The sequence below is a fragment of the Oncorhynchus tshawytscha genome, linkage group LG16, assembly GCF_018296145.1.
Source record: "Oncorhynchus tshawytscha isolate Ot180627B linkage group LG16, Otsh_v2.0, whole genome shotgun sequence".
Classification (NCBI taxonomy): Eukaryota; Metazoa; Chordata; class Actinopteri; order Salmoniformes; family Salmonidae; genus Oncorhynchus; species Oncorhynchus tshawytscha.
Window position 1 is genome coordinate 86,663,887 of NC_056444.1, and position 12,968 is coordinate 86,676,854.

A 12,968-nucleotide genomic window follows, 5' to 3' on the forward strand; every position below is an offset into this window, starting at 1 on the left:
CGAGCTGACAAGGTACACAATCTGTCGTTCTGCCCCTGAACAGGCAGTTAACCCACTGTTCCTAGGACGTCATTGAAAATAAGAATTTGTTCTTAACTGACTTGCCTAGTTAAATAAATCTTCACCAGTTCGGGGGTGGCCCGTCAGGAAGTCCAGGACCCAGTTGCTTAGGGAGGAGTTCAGTCCCAGGGTTCTGAGCTTTCTGGTGAACTTAGAAGGCATTGTAGTGTTGAAGGCTGAGTTGTAGTCGATGAACAGCATTCCTGTTGTCCTGGTGGGTGAGGGCAGTGGGCAGTGCAATGTGACTGCATCATCCGTGGATTGGTCAGGGCGGTAGGAGAATTGGAGAGGGAGGAGGTGATGTGGTCTTTTGACTAGCCTCTCAAACCACTTCATAATGACTGAATTGAGGGCTACGGGTCGGTAAGGATGGTGGACATCTTGAAGCAGGTGGGGAACTCACAGTTCCCCTGGAGAGATGGCTCGGTTAGCACAGTTCCCCTGGAGAGATGGCTCGGTTAGCACAGTTCCCCTGGAGAGATGGCTCGGTTAGCACAGTTCCCCTGGAGAGATGGCTCGGTTAGCACAGTTCCCCTGGAGAGATGGCTCGGTTAGCACAGTTCCCCTGGAGAGATGGCTCGGTTAGCACAGTTCCCCTGGAGAGATGGCTCGGTTAGCACAGTTCCCCTGGAGAGATGGCTCGGTTAGCACAGTTCCCCTGGAGAGATGGCTCGGTTTTACTCGTTATTTCAAGTATTAGCTTTTTTTTAGAGCAGTTTCTGGCTTCACGAAGCTTGTCATAAAATGGCACTTCCTCTACAAGGCTTGCTAGAGGACTGCAACGATTGAACTGTCAATCAAAGACGTGACCGAAAGGATTTTGCACGCTTCTGATTGGCTGATAATCTAGTTGGGTCGTTTCTCTCACACAAGAATCCTTTTAGTTGACTTGGCTTACACTAGCAACAAGATATGCCAAATGTCTAAAAACCGCAGATGCAAGGCTCATGGCCAGGAATCAGGTGGTTTGAAATGTTTCTTAAAATATTTGATTCCATGTGCTTCTTGGTGGTTCAGATTTCAGGAAAAAGAACTAATCTTTAAAATCATTTGCCAAGAGAATCTGATTTCATTTAACAAGTCTTTACAGATCTGTCTGTGATTTTTCTATCGTTGATCTTAATGTTTGTTTCGTGTTTGTCCATCAGGCCGTACATGTCAGTGGGAACCCTGCGAGACCAGTTGATCTACCCAGACACCGAGACCGAGATGGAGGAGAGAGGATTCACGGACCAGCAGCTAGAGGGGATCCTCGGAACCGTCAACCTGGTCTACATACTGGAGAGGGAAGGAGGGTGGAGTGCAGAAAGCGACTGGAAGGATGTGTTGTCAGGAGGAGAGAAACAGAGGATTGGGATGGCACGGATGTTCTACCACAGGTACGTCACGACGACATATATAATAAACTGTATTCTTCACCAGGTAAGGATGGAAACTAAAAACCTATTATAATGAGCTGTTGTCTCAATGCGATTCCAAAAAATCTATTCCTATACCGTATCAGTGTTAGAGGAATGGAAACAGTATCTTTGGATTTCCTACTAATGCAGTGTGTGTTGTCTTGCCCAGGCCTAAGTATGCCCTACTAGACGAGTGTACCAGCGCTGTCAGCATCGACGTGGAGGGGAAGATCTTCCAGGCAGCAAAGGATGCTGGGATAGCACTGCTGTCGATAACCCATCGACCCTCCCTCTGGTCAGCATGCTTATCAATCAACCAATTAATTTATTTATAAAGCCCTTTTTTTTACAGCTCCAGTATTTATTCATCTAACAATTCATTCCTGAAGGAAACTTGTTTTGTATGGGGAACATAAATATGAAATTAGATTGGGTTTCTGATCTAGAAGGTTTACACAGGCAGCCCAATTCTGATCTCGTTTTCACTAATTGGTCTTTAGACCAATCAGATCAGCTCTGAAAAATATGGATGGGGGTTGGAACCAAAATTTCCCAATCGTTTTGTTCTGGGGGTGGGGGTGTATATACATTAGGAAGCAAATGGAAGCCAATTAAACTTTTTTTTTTTTTTTGTGACTAGTGAATACACCCCAGAATTGGGTTTCCTGTGTAAACGCAGCCTGAGTAGTTATATGCAACCTCCAGTAGGGGGCAGTGGTGATCTGAGAGTTTAGCCTCTGTCACTGCTGTGTCTTTTAGAGAAGAGACCAGGCAGGAACAACCCATACCCCTAGTCACTTCATATGGAGTAGAGACCAGGCAGGAACATCCCATACCCCTAGTCCCTTCATATGGAGTAGAGACCAGGCAGGAACATCCCATACCCCTAGTCACTTCATATGGAGTAGAGACCAGGCCAGGCAGGAACAACCCATACCCCTAGTCACTTCATATGGAGTAGAGACCAGGCCAGGCAGGAACAACCTATACCCCTAGTCCCTTCATATGGAGTAGAGACCAGGCCAGGCAGGAACAACCCATAGTCACTTCGTGGAGGTCTGAAACGATCAGTTCATATGTTTTGAATAATGAATAATTTCCCCACACAGCTCCTATAGCCGTAATGAATCGGTTCCCCACACAGTTCCTATACTATCTCCGATCTCTCTGGATAACGGTGATCTATTTGATTTTAATACAATGTTAGTCAATCTCAAACATGCACCTTTCCTTCCTTCCCATTACAGGAAGTACCACACCCACCTGCTTCAGTTCGACGGAGAGGGTGGCTGGCGCTTTGAGAGGCTGGACGCCTCCACACGTGTCTCTCTCCAGGATGAGAAACAGAAGCTGGAGTCCCAGCTCTCTGGGATACCCAAGATGCAACAGCGCCTGTCGGATCTCTGCCGCATGCTGGGGGAGGACGCCACCCTGTCAGGAACCAGAGGAGAGGAAGCAGGGGAGGAGAAGGAAGCAGGGGAGGAGGAGAAACTGGAGGAGAAGGAAGAGTGATGAACAAGGACAATAGAAGGATGATGATCATCGGATGGAAGGATGGGAATGAAAGAACTGTTGGCCCTGTCCAGAAACAACCCCCTGGGGCATTTGTCCCCTTAGGCAAAGTGGAGCTGTACTCCTATTGTTCCTAATAGGTCCAGTCCTTTCAGATCCTCTGGGGTGCTCAGGACATCGTGTCTAGGTCCTAGAGGCTGGATCTTCTAGTGTATAATGAGGTTCTGGACTTCCATCCACTCAGATGTGGCTGTTAGTCAACTGCGGCTCAGTTTTCTTTTCCACTATCAGCAGTATGGGAGGGGGAGGAGTTTCTAGGGGAGAGGGAGGGTGGAAGTGTAGTGGGGGGGGTTTCTAGGGGAGAGGGAGGGAGGGTGGAAGTGTAGTGGGAGGGGTTTCTAGGGGAGGGAGGGAGGGAGGGTGGAAGTGTAGTGGGAGGGGTTTCTAGGGAGAGGGAGGGAGGGTGGAAGTGTAGTGGGAGGGGTTTCTAGGGGGAGGGTGGAGGTGGAGAGGGAGGGAGGGTGGAAGTGGGGGAGGGGTTTCTAGGGGAGAGGGAGGATGGAAGTGTAGTGGGAGGGGTTTCTAGGGGAGAGGGAGGGAGGGTGGAAGTGTAGTGGGAGGGGTTTCTAGGGGAGAGGGAGGGAGGGTGGAAGTGTAGTGGGAGGGGTTTCTAGGGGAGAGGGAGGGAGGGTGGAAGTGTATTGGGAGGGGTTTCTAGGGGAGAGGGAGGGAGGGTGGAAGTGTAGTGGGAGGGGTTTCTAGGGGAGGGAGGGAGGGAAGAGGGAGGGTGGAAGTGGGAGGGAGGGTATTGGGAGGGGTTTCTAGGGGAGAGGGAGGGAGGGAGGGTGGAAGTGTAGTGGGAGGGGTTTCTAGGGGAGGGAGGGAGGGAGGGAGGGTGGAAGTGTAGGGTGGGAGGGGTTTCTAGGGGAGAGGGAGGGAGGGAGGGTGGAAGTGTAGTGGGAGGGGTTTCTAGGGGAGAGGGAGGGAGGGTGGAAGTGTAGTGGGAGGGGTTTCTAGGGGGAGAGGGTGGAAGTGTAGTGGGAGGGGTTTCTAGGGGGGAGGGTGGAAGTGTAGTGGGAGGGGTTTCTAGGGGAGAGGGTGGAAGTGTAGTGGGAGGGGTTTCTAGGGGAGAGGGAGGGAGGGAAGTGTAGTGGGAGGGGTTTCTAGGGGAGAGGGAGGGAGGGTGGAAGTGTAGTGGGAGGGGTTTCTAGGGGAGAGGGAGGGAGGGTGGAAGTGTAGTGGGAGGGGTTTCTAGGGGAGAGGGAGGGTGGGTGGAAGTGTAGTGGGAGGGGTTTCTAGGGGAGAGGGAGGGTGGGTGGAAGTGGAAGTGTAGTGGGAGGGGTTTCTAGGGGAGAGGGAGGGTGGAAGTGTAGTGGGAGGGGTTTCTAGGGGAGAGGGAGGGTGGAAGTAAACTGCAAGTGCCAACTCTGCCGCCGCCCTCTCCGTCTGCCGCCGCCCTCTCCGTCTCAACAGAATTTAATGTAATCTTTGGTGCACACACTTGTAGGATACATGCCAAATATCACCCTATCCCCTATGTAGTGCACTACTATAGACCAGGGCCCTATCCCCTATGTAGTGCACTACTATAGACCAGGGCCCTATGTAGTGCACTACTTTAGACCGGGGCCCTATTCCCTATGTAGTGCACTACTTTAGACCAGGGCCCTATTCCCCTATATAGTGCACTACTTTAGACCAGGGCCCTATCCCCTATATAGTGCACTACTTTAGAACAGGGCCCTATTCCCTTATGTAGTGCACTACTATAGACCAGGGCCCTATTCCCTATATAGTGCACTACTTTAGACCAGGACCCTATCCCCTATATAGTGCACTACTTTTGAGCAGGGCCCTATCCCTATGTAGTGCACTACTTTTGAGCAGGGCCCTATCCCTTATGTAGTGCACTACTTTTGAGCAGGGCCCTATCCCTTATGTAGTGCACTACTTTAGACCAGGGCCCTATCCCTTATGTAGTGCACTACTTTTGAGCAGGGCCCCTAGGGAATAGGGGGCCATTTGGGACTGACCCTTGGTGGGAGAGGCGGCTGGCCTCTTTAGAACCATCTGCTCTACTGAATTACAATTTCAACAAATTACATTTTTTAAATTTTTTTTATAGAGTTTGAGACAATATATTTCTGAATAGCGGAAAGATACTATAAGGTTTCTTATGATGAATGTAGCAATCTATATTTTATTAGTCTGTGCTGTATGTAGACAATTGATACAAAGGTAATAACCTTTATTTTAATATGGATTTATTAAATTATTTTTTTGTAGAATATAGATGTTAACCTTTGAAGCTGTAATATAGCTTAACCCAGGTGTTTTCATTCTGCCAATTATGTTGCAAAATGTTTATATTTTTAAGGAACAAAAAAGAGACTTACCTGAATTTTTCCAATGAATTCCAAACAGTTGCAAAACGTTCTGTTGTGCAACAGAATCGACGGCATGAATACACCCCATGGCCAGCCTTGGTCCTGGAGGGCCAAAGGCCCTTATTAACCAACCAGTAAGACCAGGTGTGTTGAATTTAGGCGACTCATTGAACTGGTCAATTCGCTCAGTTGGTCTGATGAGGTGCCTAGTTGGAACAAAATCCTGCAAGACCTGCTGCACTCCAGGAACAGGGTTGCCTACACACCTCTCTTCCAATTTATTTAGTTATTTGTAAATTTATATTGATTTGAGATTATTAGTCAATTTATCTGAAGTAATGTAACCTAAAGATTGTAGCCTGTCACATTTGTGCCTTAACCTTAATAATTCTGGTTTACAACATATTTGGGGGGGGGGCGCTTTCAGAGAAGGCCCAAGGATTTATAAAAAGGTGTATTTAAAAAAAATGAAATTTCATTTTAATTTCCATTTCATCTGTATAATAATTGTGGTCTTCTGATTTCATCTCTTCAATTTGTTTGAAAGAGAAGGGTTAATACCGAAGAGCGAAAATATCTAATCAGGATATTCTATGGTGGTCTCTGGGTAGTAAAATCTAGCTAGCTCAATCAACCATTGGCTAAGCCATCAGAAGCTGGACAGTAGGCCCCTGCCATTTAACCCAGTAGACCCCGTGTCAGGACAAGGGGGAGTTCTCATAGAACAGCAGCAAATAAAGCCATGATGTACATGTTGCTTATCAGTGCATTTCACACTACTTTTAAATGATAATTGGATGTCCAGCTTCATGTTTTTATCGTCTCAAGTCAACTGCATTTATACTTAAAAAAAAAAAAAAACTGTTAAACTTCAGCCGGTAAAATAACTCCCTGGCTTTCGCTATAACTGCTGCATCCAAAATAGGTATTTTGTAAGTAAAGATCACAACCAAATATAATCTTAGCGACTGTCCAAGCAAGAATCAAAACATCATTGTAAGTGTATGAGAAACCCCAAAAATATATTTAGATTTGACAACTTAAAAAAAATATATATATATATATATGACTTTTCTTACTGCCACCAAGAGTCGCGCACATCTGTGTGTTGTGTACTGGAAAAGTGTCTATTAGAGCAGAATTTTGACCGATGAATGAAACGAATCACTTTTTGACATGCGTGGGTGGGACCGTTTTTTTATTTATAGAGAGAATAAGGGCACTTTTTAAACTCGCTTGCTGTTAAGCGTTTTCTTTTGAAACAGATTATTGCATTTAAACTTTAGATCAAATACAGTACAAATACAGTATATTTTTAATGAGAAGTAATAGCTGATTTGTTCATATATTTTTTTTAAAACCATAGATCAACGGTTAGTGTGATGAACGTGATAAAATATTTTTAATGGGGCAGTAGTAGCTGATTTGTTAATATCATTTTGGAAATTAAATGGTTGTGCTTTTGCATAGGTATGATTTCACGTGGGCTACTGGATGGAATGGGATGCTTATTCTGGAACATTATCTGATGCTGTTTGTGACTGCTATCAGCTTTGTCTGTGTTTTGACCAAATCTGTCTCTTCCTCATCGACCATGGAGTTGCACAGGTATTGCGGCCGCTGTCCTTTCAGCAACATGAGCCTGTCACCTTTGTGACACTACTGTTGTCGCTATTGGTGATAGAGGTGTTGTTCGGCTACCATGTTATGCTGTGTCACGTGTCCATGACTGTTCTGTTTCCACGTGCGGCAGCCTGAAGCACAGCCAGGACTGTTTTGATTCATTCATAATGTCGTCAAAAGGTATTTCTCCTCCACTAGAACCTGAACGGTCCGACTACAGAAAATAAAATCTTGGCACATTAAGTGACGCTGTGTTTTCTGTTATTTTCTAGGTAATTGAGTTTGATACATACTTGAATATTTTTGGTCCCTCAAGGCCTATATTCAAGGCCTATATTCAAGGCCTATATTCAAGGTCCTATATTCATGGTTCGCCACTGAAACAACATATACATGGCAATATTGTCTCGTTAATAGTATATCTGACAATTGGCCTCTAAATACTTTGTTTTTAATCAGCCCAGCTGTCATTTTCCATTATGCATTTTATATATAGATGGGTCAATTTAAATAGAAAAAGATCAAATGAACTGAACTCATGTTGGTCCTTTTTTTCTGTCCATTTCTAATGATAGACAATCAAACTTGTATTCATCTAGTTATTCAGCTTCTAGAAAGCTGATTAACTTTTGTCTTATTTTGCCTACAAACCATGCTTGGTTTGTCTGACCATTTTTGAATCATACATGTCTATAGTTTCTCAGTGTCTTGTCTATTCAAGAAATATCCGATTTTGACAGTTTGCCTGTATCCCAGACAGAGTAGTACCATTTTAAATTGGTGTTCAATATTTCGTTTACAAACCCGATAAAAGCCTTAGTAGAATTCATGACTTCCCTTATTTGAGACACCACTCACACTCCCCTTTGAAGAAACGACACTCCTTTTTACGTCCTGTCCTCTACGTCGTGTTCCATTTCCAACCCGACCGCAACTCACCCTGAGTTCACTTTTGTTACCGGCGACGGACGCTCCTCTCCGGCAGAGAACCGCGCCGCAGCCCTCCCACCAAGCGACCCTGTTTCTGGGGGGCGGGGTCGACGGACGGACGGACGGACGGACGGTCATTCATCCGATGTAAATACGACAACGTTCATGTCGCCGAGCGCGTTTTATTTCTGAAAACCTTTGGATAAAACCAGGCGCACCGTCAATCTACGAGAGGTAAGTTGACTTTTCTGAACTTGTGAGTTCGTTGGCAAACTAAATTGCTGATGTTAGCTAACTGTAGCATGGCCGCTGATGTCAAAACGAAGTTAAATTGCTAAAACTATTGTAAGTAAGCGTGTTGCCGTCGTATGAATGTGTTTGTTTGGAGGGAACGAGATTATTTAGTGGAGTTTGAAATCTTATGTCGGCACTTGCTACTATCCCGCTCACAACGTACTTTCGACGCATTCTTCTCCGTCCGTCGGTCGGACGACGTGGTTTCCGAGGCAGAGACGCTACTCACGCCCCATGTACGTCAAGCTGCGTTGTACAACTGAAATAACATAACTAGCATCAAAGACCAGCAGTCCTGCTGTGTTGTTTAAGCCGGCGATCTGTACTACACGCAACAGAGCTATTTATAAAGTGTCCGTCTGGTTCAAAGGGAACTTTTTGAGAATGTCATCCGTGTTTTATTTTAAACACCTGTCCATTTGTAGTAGAGCTAGAGTTACAGCTATGCCTGGTGCAAAGAGGGACAAGCCAAATACATTTCAGTTGTTGAGAGCATAACTTTTTAATTTAAACGTTTATCTAAGTTATATATTTACAGCTAAGAATGTGCCAACTAAAAGAGAGCTGCTGTACATGAAAATGACCGCATTCATTGAGCCTTGTTTGGATACACAGCAACCCAATCTGTTGTACCACTGCCTCCAACTCACACATTACCTTGGTGTGATTTTCTATTTTTTCTGGTGTCAACAGATCTAGATGTGGAAGATTAACAGTTGAAGTCAGAAGTTTACATACACTTAGGTTGGAGTCATTAAAACTCGTTTTTCAACCACTCCACAAATTTCTTGTTAACAAACTATAGTTTTGGCAAGTCAGTTAGGACATATACTTTGCAGGACACATGTAATTTATCCGACAATTGTTTACAGACAGATTATTTCACTTATAATTCACTGTATCACAATTCCAGTGGGTCAGAAGTTTACATACACTAAGTTGACTGTGCCTTTAAACAGCTTGGAACATTCCAGAAAATGATGTCATGGCTTTAGAAGCTTCTGATAGGCTAATTGATATCATTTGAGTCAATTGGAGGTGTACCTGTGGAAGTATTTCAAGGCCTACCTTCAAACTCAGTGCCTCTTTGCTTGACATCATGGGAAAATCAAAAGAAATCAGCCAAGACCTCAGAAAAACAAATTGTTGACCTCCAAGTCTGATTCATCCTTGGGAGCAATTTCCAAACACCTGAAGGTACCACGTTCATCTGTACAAACAATAGTACGCAAGTATAAACATCATGGGACCACGCAGCCATCATACCGCTCAGAAAGGAGACGTGTTCTGTCTCCTAGAGATGAACGTACTTTCGTAAAAATCAATCCCAGAACAGCAGCAAAGGACCTTGTGAAGATGCTGGAGGAACTGGGTACAACATTTTCTACATCCACAGTAAAACAAGTCCTATATCGACATAACCTGAAAGGCCACTCAGCAAGGAAGAAGCCACTGCTTCAAAACCACCATTAAAAAGCCAGACTACGGTTTGCGACTGCACACGGGGACAAAGATTGTACTTTTTGAGAAATGTCCTCTGGTCTGTTGAAACAAAAATAGAACTGTTTGACCAGAATGACCATTGTTATGTTTGGAGGATAAAGGGGGAGGCTTGCAAGCCGAAGAACACCATCCCAGCCGTGAAGCACAGGGGTGGCAGCATCATGTTGTGGGGGTGCTTTGCTGCAGGGGGGACTGGTGCACTTCACAAAATAGATGGCATCACGAGGAAAGACCATTGTGGATATATTGAAGCAACATCTCAAGACATCAGTCAGGAAGTTAAAGCTTGGTCACAAATGGGTCTTCCAAATGGACAATGACCCCAAGCATACTTCCAAAGTTGTGGCAAAATGGCTGAAGGACAATAAAGTCAATGTATTGGAGTGACCATCACAAAGCCCTGACCTCAATCCTGTAGAAAATGTGTGGGCAGAACTGAAAAGAGTGTGTGAGCAAGGCATGTGTGAGCAAGTGAAACAATTTAAAGGCAATGCTACCAAATAGTAATTGACAGTATGTCAACTTTTGACCCACTGGGAATGTGATGAAAGAAATAAAAGCTGAAATAAATAATTCTCTCTACTATTATTCTGATATTTCACATTCTTAAAATAAAGTGGTGATCCTAAGACAGGGAATTTTTACTTGGATTAAATGTCAATAATTGTGAAACTGAGTTTAAATGTATTTGGCTAAGGTGTATGTAAACTTCAACTGTATGATGTGTTTGACATGTGGAAGAGAGATGAGGGGTTTGACATTGGCCCCCTGTTCATCCTGCTTTAGGATAGGGGTTGTGTCTAAGGACATTGATTGGGTTGTGCCATTTCCTTTGACATTACCGTAGTGTGTCCCTGGCTTTTTCTCCTGGTGTTTCTTTGGCCAGGGGTATAACATGTCAACCTAACATATCCCCTCCTCTCTTCCCTATATCCCCCTTCCCCTTCATAATCTCTGCCTCTCCCCCTGCTCCTGGATTAGGGGATTTCCCCCTGCCTGCCTTCCTGATGACGGTTTCTTAATCTCTAATCCAGCCTACTTCCTAACAGCCCCTAACCCACCACTCTCTAACACACTCACTCACTCACTCAGTCGAGTTGGGGCAGTATCCAGATTTTCATACCGTTTCTGTACCATACCGAGGTATATGATACTACTGGACACAATGGGTATAGTGTTGATATGGTACTACTGGACACAATGGGTATAGTGTTGATATGGTACTACTGGACACAATGGGTATAGTGTTGATATGGTACTACTGGACACAATGGGTATAGTGTTGATATGGTACTACTGGACACAATGGGTATAGTGTTGATATGGTACTACTGGACACAATGGGTATAGTGTTGATATGGTACTACTGGACACAATGGGTATAGTGTTGATATGGTACTACTGGACACAATGGGTATAGTGTTGATATGGTACTACTGGACACAATGGGTATAGTGTTGATATGGTACTACTGGACACAATGGGTATAGTGTTGATATGGTACTACTGGACACAATGGGTGGTAGTGTTGATATGGTACTACTGGACACAATGGGTATAGTGTTGATATGGTACTACTGGACACAATGGGTATAGTGTTGATATGGTACTACTGGACACAATGGGTGGTAGAGTGTTGATATGGTACTACTGGACACAATGGGTGGTAGAGTGTTGATATGGTACTACTGGACACAATGGGTGGTAGAGTGTTGATATGGTACTACTGGACACAATGGGTGGTAGAGTGTTGATATGGTACTACTGGACACAATGGGTGGTAGAGTGTTGATATGGTACTACTGGACACAATGGGTATAGTGTTGATATGATACTACTGGACACAATGGGTGGTAGAGTGTTGATATGGTACTACTGGACACAATGGGTGGTAGAGTGTTGATATGGTACTACTGGACACAATGGTGATGTGGGCTGGTTGAAAGGAAAAGGTTTTCTGGGAAAGGTTGGCAATGTGGGCTGGTTGAAAGGTTGCATCAACTGGAATATTGCAGTATGACAATAGAGGTTTGAGGTTTCAAGTACGTTGTTGCTTGAAAATTGATCGTCTCGTAGTAGTTAACATGTGCAAGCCTCTGTAGCTCGTACAGGGTGATTCTGCCCTAGCAAGCCTCTGTAGCTCGTACAGGGTGATTCTGCCCTAGCAAGCCTCTGTAGCTCGTACAGGGTGATTCTGCCCTAGCAAGCCTCTGTAGCTCGTACAGGGTGATTCTGCCCTAGCAAGCCTCGGTAGCTCGTACAGGGTGATTCTGCCCTAGCAAGCCTCTGTAGCTTGTACAGGGTGATTCTGCCCTAGCAAGCCTCTGTAGCTTGTACAGGGTGATTCTGCCCTAGCAAGCCTCTGTAGCTTGTACAGGGTGATTCTGCCCTAGCAAGCCTCTGTAGCTTGTACAGGGTGATTCTGCCCTAGCAAGCCTCTGTAGCTCGTACAGGGTGATTCTGCCCTAGCAAGCCTCTGTAGCTCGTACAGGGTGATTCTGCCCTAGCAAGCCAAAACATACAGTAACTGCTCATAGCGTGGATCTGAGAAAAATGACTTTTATTTACCTTGGTTTCACAGTGACTTTATACAGTTACTGCTAACATGTCCCCTATTCTCTCCAAAACACTGTACAATAGAGGCAGGATATTTGGCCACATGATTAAGCATGTATTTAATGTAACAAAAATTAACTATTTTTGACCAAATGAGCAGTTCCTACGTTTTTTTTGCTTGGTACGGTAGAATAGTGCAGGGGTATTCAACTGTGACCCTTCAAGGTTCGGAGCCTGCTGTTTTTCCACATCTATCTGATAATTAATTGCACCTACTTGGTGTCCCAGGTCTAAATTAGTCCCCAGTTAGAGGGGATCAGAACCGCTGATATGCTAACCATTTATTGCTGTCAGATATCTGCTTACACATGAGCCTTTTATCAGTTTGAATTTCATCTGAATTATTTCCATGTTCAGATGTTTTGTTTTTTTTGGGAGGGGGCTGATTTTTTTAGAATATTGACACTGTCTCTCCTCTAACACCCTAAACCCTAAACCCTTATCACACCATCTGGATTAGGCAGGGATTGTGTCTGTGTCTGACGAAGACCGCGCACACACAACACACCCTTATTCTTGGTTTAACCCGAAGGATCACGAAATAAGGAACATGATGACCGGTTCAGTTTTAATGTCCTTATGTTGTAGATTATGGTGCAATATTTGCACCATAATTCATAGCATTAATAGACCTCATAACATG

General features: G+C 44.6%; 2 protein-coding genes across 4 annotated transcripts in view; both read left to right on the plus strand.

Moving 5' to 3' along the window:
- abcd1 (ATP-binding cassette, sub-family D (ALD), member 1) overlaps positions 1–3,301 on the plus strand; it is a 28,467-nt gene extending 25,166 nt beyond the window's left edge. The window contains exons 11-13 of the mRNA XM_042299960.1: positions 1,209–1,439; positions 1,630–1,755; positions 2,708–3,301. Coding sequence (XP_042155894.1) covers positions 1,209–1,439; positions 1,630–1,755; positions 2,708–2,972 — 622 coding nt within the window. The 3' untranslated portion in view covers positions 2,973–3,301. The remainder of the gene's footprint in view (positions 1–1,208; positions 1,440–1,629; positions 1,756–2,707) is intronic.
- Positions 3,302–7,742: 4,441 nt separating this feature from the next.
- Positions 7,743–12,968, plus strand: part of plxnb3 (plexin B3) — a 299,550-nt gene continuing 294,324 nt past the window's right edge. For 2 of the 3 annotated variants that reach the window (XM_042299847.1, XM_042299849.1), the window contains exon 1: positions 7,744–8,146. The gene's annotated coding sequence lies outside the window, so the exon portion shown is untranslated. Of the gene's footprint in view, positions 8,147–12,968 lie in introns of all 3 variants that reach the window. The other variant, XM_042299850.1, reaches the window with a different exon arrangement.